At 43.6% G+C, this 23,761-nt stretch overlaps 1 protein-coding gene across 7 annotated transcripts in view; it reads right to left on the bottom strand.

Moving 5' to 3' along the window:
* Positions 1-2,317: 2,317 nt before the first annotated feature.
* The window catches only part of robo3 (roundabout, axon guidance receptor, homolog 3 (Drosophila)), a 472,426-nt gene continuing 450,982 nt past the window's right edge, over positions 2,318-23,761 (bottom strand). For 4 of the 7 annotated variants that reach the window (XM_055660829.1, XM_055660825.1, XM_055660824.1 and 1 more), the window contains 3 exons: positions 23,074-23,274; positions 13,117-13,274; positions 2,318-3,063 (listed from right to left, as the gene is read on the bottom strand). In XM_055660829.1, the coding sequence (XP_055516804.1) occupies positions 3,052-3,063; positions 13,117-13,274; positions 23,074-23,274 (371 nt within the window). In that variant the 3' untranslated portion in view covers positions 2,318-3,051. The remainder of the gene's footprint in view (positions 3,064-13,116; positions 13,275-23,073; positions 23,275-23,761) is intronic. The other 3 variants (XM_055660827.1, XM_055660828.1, XM_055660830.1) reach the window with 3 other exon arrangements.

The raw sequence follows: 23,761 nt of genomic DNA, 5'->3' as shown, positions 1-23,761 counted from the left end.
ACTTGAGAGACACAGTTAGGAAATAGACCCTTCGGCCCACCGAGTCCACTCTGACCAGCGATCCGTGTATACTAACCTACACGCACTAGGGACAACATTGTAGCTTACCAATTAGCCTACAACCTGCACATCTTTGGAGTGTTGGAGGAAACCGGATGGAGCTCTCGGAGAAAACCCACACAGGTCACGGAGAGAATGTACAAACTCCATACAGACAGCACCCATAGTCAGGATCGAACCCGGGTTTCTGGCGCTGTGAGACAGCAGCTCTACCACTGTACCATTGTGCTGGCCTGCTGTACATACTCAATTTGACAATTTACATTGGCACACAATACTGCACATGCACAAACTTGCAAATAAGACAAGTGAATATGAATCGACAGATCATACAGTGAGGACCATTGGGACTAAACTCTTTCATGGTAACACAGACATACCCACACACCGACACACTTGGAGACATGCACTCACATACAGACAAATCAGAAACACTGAAATGAAAAAAAAAAGGCATTTCGTTTTGCTTCTTTAAAATGTTTAATTCCTTAAAAAAATTATAGTCTTCGGGTTAGAGAAAACCAGAATATTTTTGGTCAGGTCTAACAATAACAGTATTTTTGGTACAATTTGACTTTACACCGTGAATGAATAACAGAAAAGACAAGAACACTTTAAGTTATTTCAGAGGGCCAATTGCTGCTAATTCTCCAATTGCTTAACCACTCAAGGAGTGTGGTCCAATCTTATCAATGGATTTATGGGCCTCTGTGTTGATGGTGCACAATGTACAGGATGTCTTTTTCAGGACCCATGTGTTTGTTTAACCTCTGTGAAGCAGCTGCCGCACACCCTCTTGAGCATTAGGGGCGTTCATGCATCATTCAAGCCACGGGCACAGTGTATTTGCTCAGACCTTTGTGTTCCCATTGCCTCTGTCTGAAACATGACTGGAATATCGCCACGGTGGGTAAACAGCGCAACCTTGTCCCTGCAGAAATCTAACTCGGCCTCTTTGTATTATGTATAGCAACAGTTGTCCTTGGAGTTTGGAAGTGCATGCAGGCATAGCAATAATCCTGCACTTCACAGGATCACATGCACACTTGAATTGCTAATGTTTTCACTCACAAATACAACCAAGAAATACAACGATGGGCCATCTGAGAATTCTTGGCACTGCTGAAGGAACACTATTTATATTCCTGTCACTATATCAGGAGGCTTTTCATTGCATTATCTGGAATGGTGTATAATGTGGAAATACTGAAGTCCCATTTGGAGTACTATCCAGAAATTCGACTGCAGCATTGCAGACCCCACCCCAAGAGTGGGATGACCAAGGATATCTTTGCAATTGTTATGGCCCAAGGTACAAGTGACTTTGCAATATTTTGCAGATCTCGCCAGATTCAAGAGTCCACCTTGGAATGTCTTTGAACATCCGTGCAGGATATTTGGACAGTGTTTCACAGGCATGAGGATGCTGTTCCAACACCACTGGAAGGGAGTGGAGCTGATGGTGGCAAGCCAAGCCCAACTCAACCCAACCAAACGCAATCTTGTCTTACACTCATCAGCAAGTGGAGGGGCAGAATTGATCCCAATTTAGCATCACAGTGTTGAGGTCAACTGTGGAAGCTGCATTTAAGCTGTTCAGGAGATGTCACAACCCAGTTGAACCATGAGTGATAGATCAGTCGTGACGGCATTTACCGTGAGTTATGACCCTCCTCCTCTTCAAATCTGCTACGTTAATCAATATCTTGCTGGCCATTTTCAGCAAACAGCGGAACCAGACCTGACAAGAGGCCAGATACAAATGGAGAGATGCGAAAGAACTTGGTTGGGATGCCGGATGGAAGGGATGCATTAATACTCAAAACCAACTCATCTTACAAAACATTTTACACTCACCGTAGAAACCCAAGCAACAAAAGAACCGATTGGAATACCAGGCCTGACAGCTTCTGCACCCAGCCCATAGTCCAGTCAGGTATTTGTTGAACAATGCACCACCGATCAAGATGGCCACACAAATGGTGGCCTTAACCTTGACGTACGAATTAATGGTCCCAGAGTGAAGCTCCCTCATAGTAGGAGTATCAAATTGCCAAACATGCCTCCGTGATTTAGCATTGCAGCGTTCCACTCAAAAACGTAAGGAAATTTAATTTAGAAAGGACAACCCTCCAAGCGAAACGCGTGCCCTATTTTAATGAATCACTCAATGGTCAACTTCCTCTTTTGAGCACCAGAACATTATCATTCTATATATCTCTAGATAAATAACCACTCATATTTTATCTACTGAACATTTGTACGAAATGCTTTTAATACAACAAAATATCAGGCTACATTCATCTTATTAAAACTTTATATCAGCAGCCACCACCCTCCCGCCTCCAACAGACCCCTCTTCAAACAGCACGGACTTTCCCCAGCAAGCATAAACTAACGGCTCTTCCCAATGCACATTCACTTCAGTATTGCGGTCCGCTAAAAAGCATCATCTCAGCACACAGTTGGGAACATTCATAGGTTGCGCAGCCAATGGTTAATTAATCCAATTCGTAGTCGAGCAATAATCCACAATATGACTGCCCTGTTGTGCCCAATGGAATCCTATGAAGCATCCAGAATACGTTGTGTATGTATGTATGTTACAGAGTGCAAATATATAACTTACTTTAAGTTTAGTCTGTTAGACGCATACTTGCTATTGAAAAAGATTGGCACATTCAGACAAATACCTTATAATATCCAACATTATCCTTTTTTTTTTATAAATACGTTCACCAGAAGGCCAGGAAATGTTTAATAACAAATAAAAACAAAAAAATCCCGATTATTTACAAAGTTAACACGGATTTTCCTGATGTCATAAATTAAAACATAAAAGTTTTTTTTTTCTCAAATTTCAAACTTTGAATTTTCCTACAAGGCAAATGATTCTGTACAGGGTTGGGAAGATGAGAGTGGAGATGGGGACACGCTTCTGCCAAGGTCCTCACCCACAGCTTGGTTCTTTCGCACGTGTCTGTCTTCTGTTCATCTTTTCACCTGCAAATCATCAAAACAAAGAAAAATATACATCAGTCTAAAGTGATACATATAAAGGCAGGATCAGCACAGTGGCGCAATGGTAGAGTTGCTGCCTTACAGCGCCAGAGACCCAGGTTCGATTCTGACTCCGGGTGCTGTCTATACAGAGTTTGTACGTTTTCCCTGTGACCACATGGGTTTTCTCCGGGTGCTCCGGTTTCCTCCCACACTTCAAAGATATACAGGTTTGTAGGTTAATTAGCTTCGGTAAGTTGCAAAGTTGTCCCTAGTGTGAACAGATGGCTGATTGGAATGGACTCAGTTGGCCGAAGGGTCTATTTCGGCACTGTATCTCTAAAGTCTGAAGTCCAAATAATGATATGTTGCCCAGGTAAGGTCAGCAGTTCCTCAAAATGTGGGGTGAACTTGTTGAGCACTTTTAAAATGGTAAAATGTATCAATAGGGCAGGTGTAGAGAAGACAAAGTCCAGAACAAGGGTCACAAGGGTCAAAGATGACTGCTGGGCCTGGCTTGTGCTGCATGACTCTGTGACTCTATGCAGGAAATATAACCTGATATAACCTGAGGCCAGGTCAGAACGGAGATTGATAGATAATTTTTAAGTAAGGATGTAGAATCAAGGTGGGTAAATCGAGGCACAAAAAGCTCGAACCAAGGGACAGAACGGGCTCAGGGTTTCACTTGGGTAGCTTGCAACCTAACAATATGAACATGTCATTCTCCAATGTTAAGTAACTAACCTACAAATAACTTACCCCCTCTCCCCAGCCCACCGTTCTCTCCACCTCTCTTCTCTGTGCCCCACCTGGTTTTGCACCCATTTTCTTTCTTCCCTTCATCCCGTCACCTTCTACCTATATTCCTTCCTCTGGCTTCACAATTTGCAGCTCTTCTATCCTCATCTTACAGAACATAGAATAGTACAGTACAAGAACAGGCCTTTCAGTCCACAATGTATGTGCCAAACATCATGCAAAGACCACCTCTTATCTACCTGTTTGTAACCCACATCCTTCCATTCCCATATGCATATCCAAAAGTCTCTTCAATGCCACTACTGGATCTGCCCCAGCCACCAATCTTGGCTACGCATTCCAAGAACATTCCATCTTCTGTGCAAAAAAAACATGCCCTCCTCATTTCCTTTAAACTTTGCTCCTTTCACTTTAAAGCTACACCCTCTAGTATTTGAGGTGAACTTGGTGGACCGGTTTCCACGCTGCATCAGCTGTTCTCCTCACGACCTTGCACTGTTTACAGTGCCATCTCATTCCTTTTCTAATTTGCTAAACTCATCTTGCTCAAATTTCACTTTGGCAACTGGAGACGACGGTGGTTCCTGCGCCCAACAGCGTGACTTTGCAAGAAGCATGTTGTACGTGCAACTGGGGAAGAGCAGAGCGGTGGGCGGTCAAGGACAACTGGGCAACTTCAGTGTGATAGAGTGAAGGGAGGCTGCAACAATATGAGAGGCTACGGGTGGCAATTCATTCAACGTGCGCCATTGTTTACCCAACGTTAAAGGCACCTCCAACCTTCCCCTTCATGCACTGCGGGAGAGGCTTTTGTTCTCCTGATCTACGAGGTAGTGATGAAGGGGTTTGATATTAGAGAGCTTTCTTACTTGAAGTGTAACAGTTGGTCGAACATTTGTCTGGCTGCGAAAGAATGAACTTCAACTTCTGAACTTCTGAGTCAATCAATTTTGTGCCTGTCACTCCCCGACTCAACATTTATTAGATTGAGTAAAACTGAACGGAGATTCGTCAAGGGTATTTGCAGAACTAAGTGTCCTTAAACTTGTAATGCAGCTCCCTTCCCTGTGGCCCCTTCCCCAGCCCACCCCTCAAACATATGAGAATTGACATCCAGTATCTGGGAAGGGGCTACTGTCATCGGATCTGTATGGCACCTGCTCACGGGCAGTGGTTCACACTGGGAGACTTGTGGGGGTGGGGAAGATGGTTGTGGGGGTGGGGGTTGTTTTTGCGGTGGGAGTGTGATTACAGGCTTAAATGAATCCTTTAAAGATGACTGTTATGCATGGCAACAATAAAAGTTTGTTAACGCTGCATTTTCCCATGAGACACCCAAAAAAATAGGAACAGGTTTTCTCTCAGTTCATTAGGTGATCAGGTTGCACTATCTGTGATATTTGATTCCATTTCACATTTTTCTAATATTCTGACCTTAGGCAGCAAAGGAAAAAAAATACTGCCACATCACACACTTTGAAGTCTATCCTTGTGTATGTAATTCATATATTAAAAGCATGTTCAATTCATTAGACTTCAAGATTGCTCAATATTCTTTTCCCCTTTAGGGTACAACCTGTCTTTCATGAAATGGGAGACATTTATCATATATACATGCTCCAGGGTATAGACTGAACCGAATATAACAGGCTCAATGTTTGTAGAGATATTGAATAATTTAATATAAAAACATTTCTCATATAATTACGATTGGATGTTTGGTTTGGCGAGTTTTTAACTGCAGATAATATTTTGACAGATTAAGTTCTGCTCTTTATAACTAAGATCTGGAATGCCTGTGCTAAAAATAGTGATGAAAAATCGCTGATGTTGGAACAGAGCATCTAATGCGTTTCAGAGACTATCTCAGTGAGCCTCGTCTTCTGCAGAACAATGGGTATCACATTTATCTAAATGTGCATTTTTTCTGAAGCAGTTTCCACATTGGTTCTAAGACTGCCAGACCACCCTGACCAAGTAGGATGCATTATAAAACCAAGGATAAACATAAAATGCTTGAGTAACTCAGTGGGACGGGCAGCATCTCTGGATAGAAGGAATGGGTGGCGTTTCGGGTCGAGACCCTTCTTCAGACCGAAGTGGGCTGTTTCCTGCAAGATTTGACATTTCAAAACGTTAGCATCAAATTTCCAACACAAAGAAAGCTCTGGTGATGTGAAGTCTTAAGAAAGCTTGCGAAAATCTCCTAATAGATGGACAAGCAGCAGGATTAAGATTCGGTATTCTCCCCTAGGGAGAAATGGACTAAATGTGTTGCTTTTGATCAGGCTAACAATGCTCATGTATTCCACATGACGTCTTTACAAGATATGTGGTGAGATAGGATGTGAGTAATCCTGTGGAGAGGATGATCCCTGCCCCTCCCCCATTACCCTCCACCTATCATTTGTAGAAAAAAACAAGGAACTGCAGGTGCCAGTTTTCAAAAAGACACAAAGTACTGGAGTAACTCAGCAGATCATTATGAAGAAGGGCCCCGACTCGGATGCTGCCTAATTCACTGAGTTACTCCAGCACTTTGTGTCCATGTATCGCTTGCCAGAATTTGACCTGCTCCACCTCTCTTCCAACTTTCTCCCTCCCCCCACCACCCCATCCCACTACTCCAATCAGTAGGAAGAAAGGTTCAGACCCAAATCATTGCCTATCCATGTTCTCCAGCGATACAAAGAACTGCAGATGCTGGTTTACAAAAGCCACACAAGTGCTGGAGTAACTCCACAGGTAAGACTACATCCCTGGAGAATATGGATAGGTTACACTTCAGATGGGGACCCTACACCTGAGATGTTGCCTGTCCTGCTGAGTTTACTCCAGAACTCTGTGCTTTTTATTTCTAAACCAGCATCGGAAGTTCCTTTTGCCTGCATTTATTGTTCTGAAAGGTGGTGTTGGGTCTATTCCATAAGCTCTGTAATGCTTTCATATCCTTCCAATAAGCAACTGGAACTGCAGACAATACTCAAAATGTACCTAAATAAAATGTTGTACACCTGCAACATTTTTATACCCCATTTTTATACTCAGTGCCCCAACGGATGAAGCCAAGCATGTCAAACATAATCTTTACACCCTGTTCAAGAAGGAACTGCAGATGCTGGAAAATCGAAGGTAGAAACGCGCACCCACTGAGTTTCTCCAGCACTTTTGTCTATCTTTACACCCTGTCCATTTATGTTGCCACTTTCACGGAGCTGTGACTAACACCCCAAGATTCCTCCAGATCCGTACTTCTAAGGGCCCTGCCATTTACTACATATTTTCCTTTTGCATTTGACCTCCCAAAGTGCAACACCTCACGTTTGTCCAGAGTAAACTTAATCTGCCATTTCTCCGTCTAACTATCCAACGGGTCTACATCCTGTTGTATTATTTGATAATCTACCTCACTCTCCACAAAACCACCAATTTGTGCGGCATTAAAAGAGAGCAAGATCCCTAACTTAAAGAGAACAAGAAGAAGGCTACGGGGTAATAAGGAGGGGACGGATGGTACTGATGTGATTGCTCTGCTGGGAACCAGCATCACCTCATGGCCTCGTCTTGTGTCATGATAAGTAATAAACTCCAGTGGGTGGTAATACTAAGATCTCTGGAATGTTTCCTGACAAGATAGGGACGCGTTTGCCAAGATGGTGTGTGACATGGGAGGGAAGGTGGGTGTCGGTGTAGAAACTGCAGTAGGAGATGGGGTCAAACTGCTTCAGTACATCAGAAACAATGACAAACCTTCATATACGAGGTGCCAAGAGTGGGTGACACTGGATCTATAGGTTAGCTCGAGATCAGAGTATGAACCGAGGGATTCAAGCATTTTCTTGCTGCAGATATATTCACATGAAATTCCATTGCATTTGAAAGTAGGAGGTTCACTGCTGCTCTTTTGATTGCACTGGGATTTTTTTCAGGTCCACCAGCACAGTGGCACAGTTGCTTCCTCTCGGCGCCAGGGACCAGGGTTCGATCCTGACTATGGCTGCTGTCTGTACGGAGTTTGTACGTTCTCCCCGTGACCACGTGGCTTTTCTCCGGGTGCTCCGGTTTCCTCCCACATTCCAAAGACGTGCAGGTTTGTCGGCTAATTGGCCTCAGTAAAAATTGTCCCTAGTGTGTGGGATGGAACCAGTGTCGAGGTGATTGCTGGTTGGCGTGGACTGGGTGAACCGAGGGGCCTGTTCCCACACTGTATCTCTAAACTAAAACTAAAGCTAAAGCTGAGTGAACATAGTTTGAATTGAAACATAACAATGCTGCGGTCTTTCAGTACAGCATTGAAACGGTGGTCGAAGCTTCACGGAGCTGTCTGTGGAGTAGGTGTGGACACGTGAGAAATGGCATTGATCCAACAACACATCTCCGCTGAAGGGACTACATCCTCCAGATTGTCATACAGTGTCTTGTTTACTGCACAGAGCAAGAACCATCAGATGGCCCAATTGTGCAGCTGGAAGAGATGCTGTCTTACAGTGCCAGAGACCTGGCTTCAATCCTGATTTTGATTGGTCTCTATGTGGTGTTTGCATGTGTTGGGCTTGCACTGGGTTCTCCAGTCCCTCCACTACACCCCCCTCCCCCCAACAACCCCAAAATGTGCACCTACCCAGTGTGTAGGTGAGTGGTGGAATCCTTGGAAAATAGACAAGAATAAAAAAATGACCTTTGTGTAGGATTTTTTTTTGGTTTTGTTTAGAGATCCAGTGTGGAAACAGGCCTTTCAGCCCACTGAGTCTGCACTGACCAGCGATCCCTGTACAATAGCACTATCCTACACACACTGGGGCCAATTTACACTTACACCAAGCCAATAAACCTACACACCTGTACGTCTTTGGAGAGTGGGAGGAAACAGAAGATCTCGGAGAAAACGCACGTGGTCACGGGGAGAAGGTACAAACACCGTACAGACAGCACCCATAGTCGGGATCGAACCCGGGTCTCCGGCGCTGCAAGCGCTGTAAGACAACAACTCCACCGCTGCCCCACCGTGCTGTCAACGGCGTAAATGTGTGGTTGATGATCGACATGGATTCTGTGGGGCAAGGGGCCCGTTTTCATTCTGTATTTTTCTGTGACCCTATAACTGATAATGTTATATCGGCGACAAGATGAATTTAACCATGAGGCGTGGTCCATTCGATGTCCTTGCCAATGGTTTGATGAGTCTGCACCGGGTCCAATGATGACTGGTGTCATTCAACATACAATAGCTCCGGTGAATTGTAGATCTGATTGAGACGGGGCTAAGTGCCGGCTAAAGACCTTCTGCTTTATTTTCACCGGGGCAGCTTGGGGAAGGAGTCTAGGAGCTTCCCATTTGAACAAAAGCAAAGCTCCATCACATCGCAACCCTCAGCATTCCTGTGACAGGTCCACCAATGGAATCTTCAAACAAGATGAAAGGGCCTTTGTAGAGAAGCAAAAAGGCGCAACAAAAGAGAGAGAGAAAAAAAAAAGATGATTGAAAGGAATTGAAGTTGAAGGTGGCCCTTTGCTCTAGGTAAGGCCTGACAGGTCTGAGCAAGTCTAAGAGCAAAGAGTCATTTCACAAGCTGTTCTTTTCATTCTACTGCCAGTTGCATTCAGGAAGTATCAGGTAGATAAGGTGCAGGGGGGCTCAATGGATGTTAATACAGCGATTAGCTTTGTAATCTAAACCACATAATGGAGTTCTAAAGGGCTCCTGACATAGTTATCTATAAATCCTTGCCCTCAAGCAGGAGTGCACAGTGCTCTCCAGAGGGAATTTTCATTGCCTCTGCAGCAAATTATAATTTAACTCTTCAAATACACTGGCTTGTAAAGCAAGTTTTCATCACCTCCATCAAAGATGTCCTGTTCTGCTAGATTGGGAGATTTGCGAATCTAAAGGTTGAGGTTCTATCTTACAGATTTTTCTGCTGCCAAATTCACAATTTCAAATGATTAATACCACTAATACCAATAACTCCTGTGCTGAACAAATGCTGTAAGGGTTTTGGTAACTGGCATTTTGACTAAAATGGTACAAATAATACACTAAACACTATAAATCCTGTGTACATATTTCACCCAAACTTTCACAGGAGTAGTGAATATTGTATACACACAGTGTACAAATATGTGACACAGTATACACTGTGTAGGAAGGAACCGCGGATGCTGGTTTACACTGAAGATAGACACAAAATGCTGGAGTATCTCAGCGGGTCAGGTAGCATCTCTGGAAAAATAGAATTGGTGATGTTTCTGTTCAAGACCCTTCTTCGTACTGAAAGGACCCTCTCAGATAGACCCTCTCAGTCTGAAGAAACGTCTCGACCCGAAACGTCACCAATTCCTTTTCTCCAGAGATGCTGTCTGACCCGCTGAGTTACTCCAGCATTTTGTACCTATCTACAGTGAATGTAGACACAGTACTGATTCAGATTTGAGCAGGCATGCAGTATCAAGCCAATTCTACTCATAGATTCATAGAGCCATACAGCATGAAAACAGGATCTTTGGCCCAACTCGCCCATGCCAATCAAGATTCCCCATCTAAGCATCCCATTTGCCTGCATTTGGCCCATATCCCGCTAAACTTTTCCTATCCATGTACCTATCCAAGTGTCTTTTAAATGTGGTTACAGTTCCTACAACAACTATCTACCCTAGCAGTCCATTCCATAAGCCCACCACCCTCTGAGTGAAAAAGTTGCCCCTCGGGTTCCTATTAAATCTTGTCCCTCTCATTTTAAACGTATGATCTCTGGTTCATGGTTCCCCAACCCTGGGTAAAAAAACTGTGCATTCACATGATCTATTCCCCTCATGATTTTATACACCTTTATAAGATCACCCCTCAGCAGATGAGATTAGTTTACCCTGGCATCATGTTCGGCACATACATTGTGGGCCAAAGGTCCTGTTCCTGTGCTGTATTGTCCTATATTCTAAATTCTGTGTATCCGGGTATCTGACCAAATGCTTTGTAAATATTTTAAATGTCATTATACCCAGCACTACAGCAGCCTCAGGCAGCTCATTCCATATACTCACCTGAAGAAATTGCCCCTCAGATCTGTTTTGCATTGTTCCCCTCTCAAATTAATCCTGTCCTCTAATTCTGGACTCCTCTACCCTTGGAGAAGGACTGCGACCATTCATCATCGATCCCTTTCATAATTTTACAGCAGGTCATTCCTCAGCCTCCCACGCTCCAAGGAAAAACGTCACAACCTATCCAGCCTGTTCTCATAACTCAAACCTTCTTAAGTCCTGGTAGTATCCTGGTGAATCTTTTCTGAACCCATTCCAGCTTAATCACATCCTTCAGGGCCTGTCCCACTTGGGTGTCATTTGTGCGTCACGCAGATGACCCTCAAAGATTTTGTACATCACAAAATCCTGGGGCGCCGCGCACGACCGCGCGTCACTGCCTACGTAACCACGCGCAATGCGCACCATGCATGTCGTGACGCATAAATTATGACGCATAAATTACAAACAAATGACAAGTAGGACAGGCCCTTTCCTATAATCAGAACGACTTGAACTCCGCACAATACTTGGGTAGCTCTGTATGATGGCAGCCTCGCCAACAGTCTGTCTCGTCCTATTCTTCTTTTGGTGTTTTTAAATCTGTTGTTAAATGTATGTTTTTGTGTATTTTTAGTTTTGTATTATGTGGGTGGTGGGGTTTGGGGAAACATTTTAAAATCTCTTTCCTCGACGGAGGTGCAACCTTTCAGTATCGTATCTCCGTCAGCAGTGCGGCCTAACATCGTGGAGCTGGTGGTCCCTTTGCTGGGGATCGACCTTGGGAGCCTGCGGACTTAACATCGTGGAGCTTGCGGTCCCTTGGTTAGGGATCGACTTCGGGAGCTCCACCGCAGGAGCTTCAACCGCCCCGATCGTGGCGTGCTTCGATCGTCCAGAGGCGGGGGCGTCGATCGCCGGCTGCGAGAACTTTGATCGCCCTGACTGCGGATGGTTCGACTGCCCCAACCGCGGGAGAAAAGGAGGAAAGAAGATAATATGCTATTGCCTTCCATCACAGTGCGCTATGGTGGATGTTTATGTTAATTTTTATGTAGTTGTGTGTCTTGTTGCTTTTTTGGTATGACTGTATGGCAAATCAAATTCCTTGTATGTTTTTACATACTTGGCTAATAAATTAATTACAATTACAATTACTCCAAACGTGATCTCACCAACATTTTGTACAGCTGAAACATGATGTCCCAACCCTTGTGCACGATACCTTTATCAATGAAGTCAAGTGTGCTGAACAGCTTTATCATCCTGATTACCTGTCTTACCACTTTCAGGGAACTGTGCACCTGTACCCCATATCTCTGTTCTACAATCCTCCTCAGGGCCCTACCATTTACTGAGAAAGACCTGGTCTGGTTTGACTTCCCAAAATGCATCACCTAACACTTGTCCGAGTTAAATTCCATCTACCATTCCTTAGCCCACTTCACAAGTCGACACAAAGTTTTTTGCAAATAACCTTCCAGGTGGATTGGATGACACAAACGTCATATATATCTGACAGTAGACATTTGCAACATTTCTCAACAAGTTACACCAGTTACAGAACTCTTGTGGAATTTCAGGGCCCCATCTTCCCAGTGTTGGTAAGAACTCTGCATTTCATCCTTTGCACGGACTTTTCCTATACACAAACAAGAACTAAAATGCAGAAACAAGACACTACAGATGCTGGTTCATAAAATAAGTCACAAAGTGCTGGACTAACTCAGTGGGTCTGGCAGCATCTCTGGAGAACATGAATAAGTGACGGTTCGGGTCAGAACCTCTCTTCAGACTGATGTGACCCTTCTTCAGACAATGGAAATGCTTTGCAGGTTAATAAACTGTGTTTCTCCTGCATAGAGTTACTGGAGGTTCCCTGTGCAGAACACATGAAACGGACTAAGAATAAATGCAAGTAAATGACTAGGTTAACAAATGGTGAATGGTAATGGAGATCTCAAGAGTAAAATACAGTTGTGTTTGGAATGGGGTCAACAGACTTCCAAGTACTATCACAACGTTGAAGAAACATTTAGACAGGTACATCAATAGGGATTTTAGGGAGATATGGGCCAAATGCAGGCAAGTGGGACTAGTGTAGATGGGACATGTTGGTTGGTGTGGGCAAGTTGAGCCAAAGGGCCTGTTTCTATGCTATAGTACTCTATGACTATATAACAGACAGTCCATTGACACATTCCTTCTGGTGATATGTCAACAGGGACTAGATTGGCAGGTTATTGAACGATGGAGTTGGGCACTATTGCCTCCTACCTCACTGCGGTCTACTCCTGCTCCTTTGCTTCGACCTGCGACATGACCCCGTGACCCAGTTGAGCCTCTGGACGATGAGCTTCCTGTTGTGGAGCAATTGCTTGACACTTGACCCCGTTGCAGAAAGGTTGGTTTGCTGTACGGTATTAAATCATCTTCTGCAGGAGCAATTCAAATAGACCAAGAGTTAATCCAGAGGTCAAAAGTCATTGGCTCAAAATCACCCCGATTTTCTTGGCATCTTTCACAACTTCAAACAGTCTGCAAATAGTGGAGACCAATATCGTACCAATTCCCAGATTATGAGTTCAAACACTACCATGACGAGTTGTGAAATGGATTATCATTTAAATGGAGGAAGACTGCAGAACAAAGGGATTTGGGGGTCTCTGTACACTAAGTACAAGAATTGTACATGACACCGCAGTAGAGGGGCTGCCATAAAGCGCCAGAGCCTCCGGTTCCATCCTGATTACGGGTGCTGTCTGTACAGAGTTTGCACATTCTCTCTGTGACCGCGTGGGTTTTCTCCGGGTGCTCGGGTTTCCAAAACCATGCAGCTGTGTAGCATAATTGGCTTCTGTAAATTGTCCCTAGTGTGCAGGGTTGAATTAGTGTACTGGAATGTAGGGAAATGTCACTACAATTGTACAAGGCATGAGTGGAATCATGCACAGAACACCATCAAAAGTTTTAATCCTTGCATTATTTACGAAAATATATATTATTTTTGAAGACAGTTAGAGCATAGAACAGTGCAGCACAGGAACAAGTTCTTCAGCCCAAATTGACATATAATTATGAGTGACCATATTTTCCTAAATTATATCATGTTGGGTCTGAAAACACAATTTTACTTCGGAGTCACGTAAGTGACTACGTGAAGACCCCGCCAGCACGCGTGCGTGACATAACGTCTCACGCAGTGCAACAGCGACGGGCGGGGTTGGAGCGCCCGTGTTGCAGAATCAAGTTTGAATTCTGTAATATATTTATCCCTAGGGAGGATTATTTTGTTAAAATAAATTGTTATTGTCTGAATTGGATACATGTCTGAATACAATAACATACATCCTCCCTTGAATGACTTCGGCAGTGAGTGAAGCATGGACTGTTCCACGGCATGAAATCACAGAGCTTTAAAATCTTCACGTAGTCACTCACGTGACTCCGAAGTAAAATAGTAAGGTCAAACGAGAACTTACCAGTTTGAAGCTTGATCTTTATTTTATGAGGAGTTACGATGAGGGATTACGTGCCCTCCGCTCCCACCCTCTATTATAAAGGTCAACTGGTATATTAGTTCTTCTTATCTTACTATGTTTATTTCAATTACTATTGCTGTGATTCCACACCGCTGCTTTGAAGAATGTCGTGCATGCGTAATCCCTCTTCGTAACTCCTCATAAAATAAAGATCAAAATTCAAACTGGTAAGTTCTCGTTTAATCTTACTATTAATGTCCTCAACAGATGTAATTACCTAAGGTTTAACACCAGCCATTTAGAACATAGAACAGTCCAGCTGAGAAACAGGTCCTTCAGCCCACAATGTCTGTGTTGAGCATATGCCGAAATAACCTAATCTCACCTGCCTGCACATGCTCCATATTCCTCCATTCCCTGCATATCCATGCACCTTTCTAAATGCCCCTTAAAAACCACTATTGTATTTGCCTCCAACACCACCCTTAGCAATGCATTCCAGGCACCCACCACACTCTGCACAAAGCCCTTGCCCCGCACATTTACTTTAAAATTTGCCCCTTTCATTTTAAAGTAATCGCCTGCAGTCTTTAACATTTCAAAACTCGGGAAAAGATTCTAACTCTCTACCCTGTCTATGCCTCTCATATTTGCATATACTTTAACCAGATCTCCGCTTAAGCGGCAGCACTCCAGAGTAAACAACCCAAGTTTGTCCAGCATCTCCTTATAGCTAATACCCTCTGATCCATGCAGCACTCTAGTATTCTACTAAACCTCTTCTTTGTGCACTCTCTCCAAAGCCTCTACATCCTTCCTGTAATAGGTTCAGAGAAGGTTCAGTAAGATGATGATAGACAAATAGGAATGGTTTAACAGCTTGTGGTCTGTACTCCCTGGAGTTTTGAAGAATGAGAAGCAATCTTATTGAAACATGTAAGATTCCTAGAGGCTCAATGGGATAAATACTGGGAGATTTTTTTCCTTAGGGAGAATCTTTGGACCAAAGGGCATAGTCCCAGGGTCAAGGGACACCCATTTAAAACAGAGACAAGGACATTTTTTTTCCTCTCAAACTGTTAGAACTTATTGTATCAGAAGGCTATAGAGGAATATGTTTAATATATTTAAAGCTGGATAGATAGACTTTTAATCAGAAAGGGAATCAAAGTTGAGGGGGAGAGAGTGGAGAAGTGGATTAGAGGGAAGTTGGATGAGCTATGATTTGTTTGGATGGCAATACAGACTCAAGAGGGGGTGAGTTTGAGTTTATTTTATTGTCATGTGTACTGAGGTACAGTGAAAAGCTTTTATTTGCATGCTATCCAGTCAGAGGAAAGACAATACATGATTACAATCGAGCTTTCCATAGTGTATAGACACATGATCAAGGGAATAACGTGAATGACTTTTAGTGCAAGATCAAGACCAGTAAAGTCCAGTGTTCTACTTCTGTTGTTATTTTTTATGAAATTATTGCTTTGTGTAATTAAAAAACATCTACTTATGGATTTGTGACTGGAAAATGTGGTTCAGAAAGCTGCTAAAGTTGTTAAAGTCAAAATAAGTTGATTAATGTCCTTCATAGACAAGGCCTTAGTCAGGCAGACACATGGATCCAGTTCTAATATCATGGCAAATTGTTGGAGGAGCTCAGCAAGGAGGCAGCATCTATGAAGAGAAATGGACAGTTATTGTTGTGGGTCGGACATTTCACTCCAGCGGATGGTTTTCGACCTTATACATCGTCCGTCCATTTACTCCACAGGTGCTGCCTGACCTGCTGAATTACTCCAGCAGTTTGCATTTTTCTCCAGACTTCAACATCTGCAGTTTTTTTGCACCTCCAGATTATGACACTGATTCATGGAGAACATTTATTTAAAGTTATTTGGATCTCAAAACCAGATACAATAATGTGCAATTGGGCAGCGTTGGCTTTGCTCGAATCTTGAGATCACAATCACCCATTGGATTGAACACTGGTGTGTTTTTGGCTGTGATGACTGATGTCATGGGATCTATGTTGTTCCTCTGAACAAGCAGCTAATCCTTGTCTTTCATGTTGCGTCTATAGCCTTCAGTTATGTAGCACTTCCAGGGTAATGAGTTGAAATTCAAGCCGTTGAATTGGCAGTTTTTGGATAATATCCTTAATGTGCATGCTTCGGTTTCAACGACAGAGGTGCTACCAAATGATACAAGTTTGAACTTCAAAATGGACAAGACCAGCACAGTGGCACAGCTGGTAGAGGTGCTGCCTCAAGAGTGCCAAAGACCTGAGTTCGATCCTGATCTCTGGTGTTGTCTGTGTGGAGTTTGCACGTTCTCCCTATGACCACGTGGGTTTCCTCGGTGACTCCGTTTTGCTCCCACATCTCAAAAGCATGCTGGTGTTGTAGGTTAATTGGCCTCTGTAAACTGTTCGTGATATGTAGGGAGCGAATGCAAAAGTGGGGTGACATGGAACTAATGTGAACGGGTGATCAATGGTTGGCATGGACTTGTTGGCGAAGGACCTGTTTCCATGCTGTATCTTTCAATCAACGTTGGAAACTCTAATGAGTCATCTTCAAAAGCCTCCCACCTTGAGATCAGGTGAATTCCAAATTTAGCTCACCAATGTTCCCTTTGCAATCAAATAGTTCCCAAGATCAATTCCTTGCATTCTTAAAGACGGGCTGTTTGGCTACGATATTAATTGGTCAAACAGAATGTTTTCTGTCTTGCTTCAAACACACAGGCAATGAGGATAACATGAGCAATTTTGGGCCCTATATCTGAGGAAGGATGTGCTGGCTCTAGGGAGAGTCCAGAGGAGGTTTTCAAGAATGATCCCAGGAGTGAGTGGGTTAGCATATGATCAGCATTTGACAGCACTGGGCCTCTACTCGCTGGAGTTTAGAAGGTTAAGAGGGGACCTCATTGAAACTTACAGAATAATAAAAGGCATAGATAGAGTGGATGTGAAAAGGATGTTTCCACTGGTGGGAGAGTCTAGGATCACAGGTCGTAGTCTTAGAATTAAAGGGCACACATTTAGAAAGGAGGTGAGGAGGAACTTTTTTAGTCAGAAGGTAGTTAATCTGTGGAACTCATTGCCACAGAGGGCCAAGCCAGTGGATATTTTGAAGGCAGAGACAGACAAATTCTTAATTGGAACTGGTGTCAAGGGTTATGGGGAGAAGGCAGGAAAATGGGATTAGGAGGCAGAGATCAGACTTGATTGAATGGCGGAGTGTAGGCTTGATGGGCCGAATGGCCTAATTCTACTCCTATAACTTGTGAACCTGTGATAACTCGGTTTGGGAAACCAAAAAGACTTATCACCCCGTCCTCTCATTTGGATGTTGAATAAGAGGTTAGGGAGCAAGGCAGCTGGAATAATAGCTGCAACTGAGAATAAATAAAGGACTTGAGGTAAATTAATACTAATATTAAAATGCAAAAGAGAAATGTTGGAAACAATCAGCAGGTTAGGCAGCACCTTAAACAAATTAGTTAGTTTTACTGGAGAGAAGGAATGGGATACGTTCCGGGTCGAGCCTTCTTCAGTCTGAAGAAAGGTCTCGACCCGAAACGTCACCCACTCCTTCTCTCCAGAGATGCTGCCTGTCCCGCTGAGTTACTCTAGTTTTTTGTGTCTACCTTTGGCTTAAACCAGCATCTGCAGTTCCTTCCTACACATAGTTAGTTTTACACTCTTTAGTGAGGGTGTCAGGGGTTATGGAGGGAGGGGAGAATGAAGTGAGAGGGAAAGATAGATCAGCCATGATTGACAGGTGGGGTAGACTTGATGGGCCAAATGGCCTAAATCTACTCCTATAACTTCTGAACTTATTTCATATTTCCAGCATCTGCAGTTTTTAATGGTTTGAGTTTTCACCACTGATAGGAATCCATTTCTTCCCTATGTAGATCTCATTACATTCTCACAATTAGCATCATGTGTTGCTGATGCAACTCTACTCTTTCAATCCAGTGTCTTCTCACTGTAGAGTTCAGCACCTGCATTTCTGGGCCTAACCCCTGTCCCACATAGGAGACCTAAACAGCAACCTCTAGTAACCTTGCCCGCCACCCTAGGTTTCCATGAGGTCACCGGAGGTTTTGGTCACTCTCCCTAATGGTCGAAAGTGGTTTCCGCGTGGTCGAGGCTTCATCTAGGTTGCTGTTATTTTTTCATCATGTTTAAAACCGGCCTTGATTCAAAATAGGTTGCCGTTTTAAAAATCGATAATTTTTTAGTCGCAGGTCGTCGAAGCCGGTTTTCTTCATAGTTGAGGAAGGTTTTCAACATATGCGTGGGAGGTGGTAGGAGGTTGCAGATCACCTTGACCTTGATTTTTTTTTGGGTGGGGAGCAAGGTCACCAGAGGTTGCTGTTTAGGTCTCCTAAGTGGGACAGGGGTAGACTATACTTATCGACCATCTTAGTACGAATGCTGATCTTGGCAACTCTCCCAACTAAGCACTAAGAAAGTTGACTACAGCACCACTGGTGTTAATGACGATTATCTACTCTGTCAGCCATGGAAATCATTTTCACAACACTGTTGAAAATGCTTACTGTTTAAAACATTTCTGTCGAAATAAATGGTACAGTACATTGGAATGATCAGCGGAATGGTTCAAGTCCAGTGAGCAACACTGAACCAATATTTGATGGATGTGGGTCGACACAAAGTGCTGGAGTAACTCAGCGGGTCAGGCAGCTTCTCTGGAGAAAAAGGATGGGTGACGTTTCGGGTCGGGACCCTTCTTCAGAATCGAGAAGAATCAAGACTTAAGTCTGAGGAAGGGTCCCGACCCGAAGCATCATCTACCCTTTTCCTACCGAGATGTTGCTTGACCCATTGAATTACTCCAGCACTTTGTATTTATCTTTGGTATAAACCAGCATCTGCAGTTCTTTTCTACAATATTGATGAATGTGGAATGGGTTTCCTCCGTGTTTTGAGCAGGATTCCGGCATCTGCAGTTCCTTGTTCCTCTCTTCCCTTAAAAATTTAAGTAATGTAATCTACAATTTGGCTGTATTCAATATCTCATTGCCTCGGTCTGTTAGTGTTTGTAATAATTTTACAGAATTTTCATTAACAAAAGGCACCTTGATAACCATCATCACAGGATGGAATTAATGGAATCAATTAACTCTAATTCCAAAGTACTATCACACCATGGTTAATACATCTCTTATTTTACAGCTAATTTAAGGCTTTCTTTGAAATTTAGTGTTGACCCAGTCTCTTTGCTGTAAATATCTTAGATCCAATCTGTCAAGTATTGGGAAATTATTGCAAAGGAACTAATTGAACCACAACCTTGCTAAGAGAACTTTATTTCATTTAGATTTATATTTCCATCAAGGACAAAAGATTATGAATCTTTCAATATCATAAGAATTGCTTTTCTTCTACCATAAATAACGGTAATGAAAGCAGCCTCCTCTTGACAGCATGATTGGAATCAGCAACTTCAAAGAGGCCACTGTTGCCATAGAGGCCCAAACAGTTTGGATGAACTTCTATCATCTGTCTATAAATAAATCTACAGGTTTACCGCAAAGGACGTCAAAAGCGAGTATCCTTCTCCCAGTCGGCTAATGTATGGAACACGGGACGGCAGGAACAGGAGTAGACCTGCACCAATATCCAGCATCATGGCTGGTCTTATAAATTAAACAGCAGTCCAGATATCCTTCTGATATCAGTTTTCAGTCTGCCAAACTCTAACAGTGCCAACATCCACATTTTGGGGGAGAGAATTTCAGATTTCTCCCAGCCTGAGGGTGAGAACATGCTTCTTAGTCTCAATCTTATTCCCAATCTTCTCATCACAGTGGAAATAGTTTGTCTGTTTCTTCCTGAATAATCTATTTAGCTATTATAATGTAAAAGATGATGATCTGGCACAATTACAACTTTGCTGATGTTCTGGAGTACTGGATGTTATTTAGAATCATACCCTAACACACTTCCATTCTTTTTTTTGTTCAGTATTATAATACATTTTCTAGTGAGCCGGGTAACATCAAAGTGTGTACACAAACTGAAGTCCTGGTGAGTTGAAATGGTGGATGGGTATCACAAGCAGTTGCATAAGCAGTGATATTATGCTCGGAGCTCCAGCACCATTCAGATTGAAAACGTTCCAGCAAATCTGATGGTGCTCAGCTGTTGGTGCTGAGAGTGATGCAGTGTAGTTGTCCAGGGCTGATTAGTGGAGGTTAATGAATGAATTATATATAACAAAGGCAGCAGGAAATGGACAGAGCCTTCCCCTCTCACAATTCAGCAGATCATATTGAAGACCTGCAGTCTTAAGGGGCTGTCCCACTTGGGCGACCTAATCCGCGAGTTCTGGTGAGTTTGCCCTTGGCTCATACTCACAGCATGGACCACACGAGGTCGTAGGAGGTGTTTGTAACTCTCCTTCATGCTCGAGAGTGGGCCCCGCATACTTGAGGCCTCAGCTAGGTCGTGGCGCATTTTTCAATATGTTATAAAATGCCCACTAGCAAGAAAAGGTCGCCGTGGAAAAAAATCGATACTTTTTTTACTCATAGGTTTAGTTGTAGTAGGTCGGCATGTTAGTCATAGGTAGTCGTAGATCGTCTTCATCATAGTCGAAGGGAGGTCGAAGGAGATCGAAGGAGGTCGTTTTCACTCTCCACTATCCCGTGTGCGGATGTGGCGCCGATGGACGAGAAGCCGAAGCAAAGAAGTCGAAGCCAAAGAACCGAATGGAAATGAGGCCGAAATGCCAAAAAAAAGAAAGAGTACGAAGACGAAACGCCAACTAACGGAAAGGATGGGGCGCCTATATGCAAACTAACCGAAAGGGCGGGACGCCTAAAAGCCAACTAACCAAAAAGCTGCGTCGCCTAAAAGCAAACTCACTGAATGGCCGCTCTGTCGAAACGCCGACTACCCGAAAGACGGCGTCGCCTACAAGCCAACGAACCGACTGCTTCTCAATAGAAAAGTCCAATAACGGACAGGACTTGTTAGCGATTGATCCAGACCCCTGTGTCCATCACATCACTGTGGAGGGATGAACATTGTCCCACACCTCCGCTCCACCCAACCCGCAGCCCGCGGAGGGTGGCTGTGGGAGGGCGGGGGCTGTCCCGAGGGATGCGCACCTTCGGCCACTTTCAACTTGGTGCTTGGGTTCAGATTGCCCAGTCAACTATGGCTTGTGTGGGAAAATGACCACCACGCTCCCGTCTCCCCCTTCCCTCTCCCCCCTTCTCTCTCTCCCCCCTCTCTCTCTCTTCATGTCCACTTCATGTGATATCAAAGGACAGCTGACAATACTGGATACGCAACCAGACAATACCCCAACTGTATTACTGAATACCTGCTCAGCGCCATTTTTTAGTGAGGGTACCCGGCGAGTGGTGGTAAACTAACGCCTCTTCAGAAGTTAAAAAGGAGAATTTTTAACATTGCAAAAAAAACGTAACTTTAACACATAAAACATTAATTAAATTGGGTATTTAACTTATAACATTTTATTTAATTTAACGAGAGGATGATGATCCTCCATAAATACCAACAGCAAGGAACGATATGAGTATTGGCACCATTTAATCTACAAAAAAAGCACTGCCTTTGCCCCAATCTAGTTGCATCTGTGGCCCAGCTGTTCCATCTTAGTTATTACACAGACATCAAAATAGGCCAAAGGTATCATTTTTATAAACAGCAGGACAAATCCCATTTGGTTAATTACTACCCAGTGTACTCTCAATCTTCAGCCATGGGACAGAGGGTGACATCAACTGTGCTTTCAAGCACTCTCCAATAACCTACACATTTTTCCCCAGCATTGGTTGCACCAGGACCACTGAGGTCCAGACTTCATCATATACTTGGTCCAAGGTCCAAAGAGCTGAATTCCACTGAAGAGATGCAATGACTGACCCTTGATAGCATCAAGACATCAAGATAAATCTGAAACCAGTCAGCATCAAAGGTGAAACAACCCAGGGGTTTTGTGTCAGACCTCAGAAAAGGAAGATGGCTGTGGTGGTTGGAAGTTGATCACATCAACATGAGGACATCACTGAAGAAATCCCTTCCAGCAGTGCCCTATTTATAACAATCATCAGCTGCTTCATCAATGGCTGTGCAATGTTCAATCATATTCACAACTCCACAACAAATGAAGCGGCCCATAACTACATTCAGCAGAACCTAGACAATATTCAGGGCTGGGGTGATAAATGGCAAGTGATATATTTAATCGAGCAATAACTATCTCCGACAAGGGAGAGTAAAACCACCTACCCTTGTCATTCAAAGGCAGTACTACCATCAAATCCATCATCATCAATATTGTGGGGATCACTGTTAACTATAAAGTCAACTGGACCAGTTAAATTAATACCATGGCTGCAAGAGCAGGTCTGGATCTGGGTATCCAGTGGTGTATCCTGATGCTCCACATTCTACGAGGAAGAATTCAGGACCATGATGGAATACTCTCCACCTTCAGAGTTGAGTGCAGCACCCAACAACTCCCAAGAAGCTGAAAACAATCCAGGACAATCTCTTCCCAGGAGACAACATGGCATCAGAGACCATCATAACTCCATGGGTCAAGTTACCATCGATAAAGTTTTTTTTGCAGTTCAATACTTTTGAAGAAAAGCAAACGTCCAGAGCGCATCCTAAGTTATTAAAAGTTGTTACACCTAAGATCTAATCGCCGTTGTCCATTGTCGAGGTCTTTCTTCTGCTCACCATTTTTGTGTCGAGAAGATGCTGCCCTGCTGTGGGGATGTGCGCTCTCTGTTCGATGATCAGCTGATGGCCTCCTCTCTGTGGACGAAGCACTTCCATCATGGTCAAGCGAGGTCCCACTGGTCTCCATTCCATTGGGCTGTAAGTAAGGAGTCTCCACAACTCCATCAGCTGGGGGAGGTTCAGGTGGTGGTGGCAGATCTGTCCAAGGCAGAGATAGAGTGAGTCAACAAAAGCTGGCTATGTCAGCCTTCCAGCTTAGCGAATGATCTGGCCCGACAGTGAATCTATGAGTCTTGTAGAAAACTGACATACGGGACCATCAAAGAGTCAAAGTGCTAGAGCTCTTCTGGCCCTTTGATGTCCCATCCTGTCAGTTATCCAACTCACTAAGCCTAGCATCTAAGTCGAAGATCATAGTTGTACCTAATGCCATTCTACATCTCTCTGGCCCTGCCATTCATTGTGTATGTCCTTGCCTTATTACTTAGTGAAACATTTCTTTGTAAGAAAGTCTTATGGCAGTTGCACTCTCCCTTCAATGGATTACTGCATTTCTCAGCCCATTAGAGACATGGACATAGAGATGTACAGCAAGGAACATCTTTGGCTCACCAAGTCAATGGCCACTTTCACTCAATCGTTTACACTAACCCTAAAATGATCCCATTTTGATTCTCCCCATGTT

Source organism: Leucoraja erinacea, chromosome 32, assembly GCF_028641065.1.
Source record: "Leucoraja erinacea ecotype New England chromosome 32, Leri_hhj_1, whole genome shotgun sequence".
NCBI classification, from domain to species: domain Eukaryota; kingdom Metazoa; phylum Chordata; class Chondrichthyes; order Rajiformes; family Rajidae; genus Leucoraja; species Leucoraja erinaceus.
Note: the sequence above shows the minus strand (reverse complement) of the source record. Positions and strands in the feature narration are given on the sequence as shown.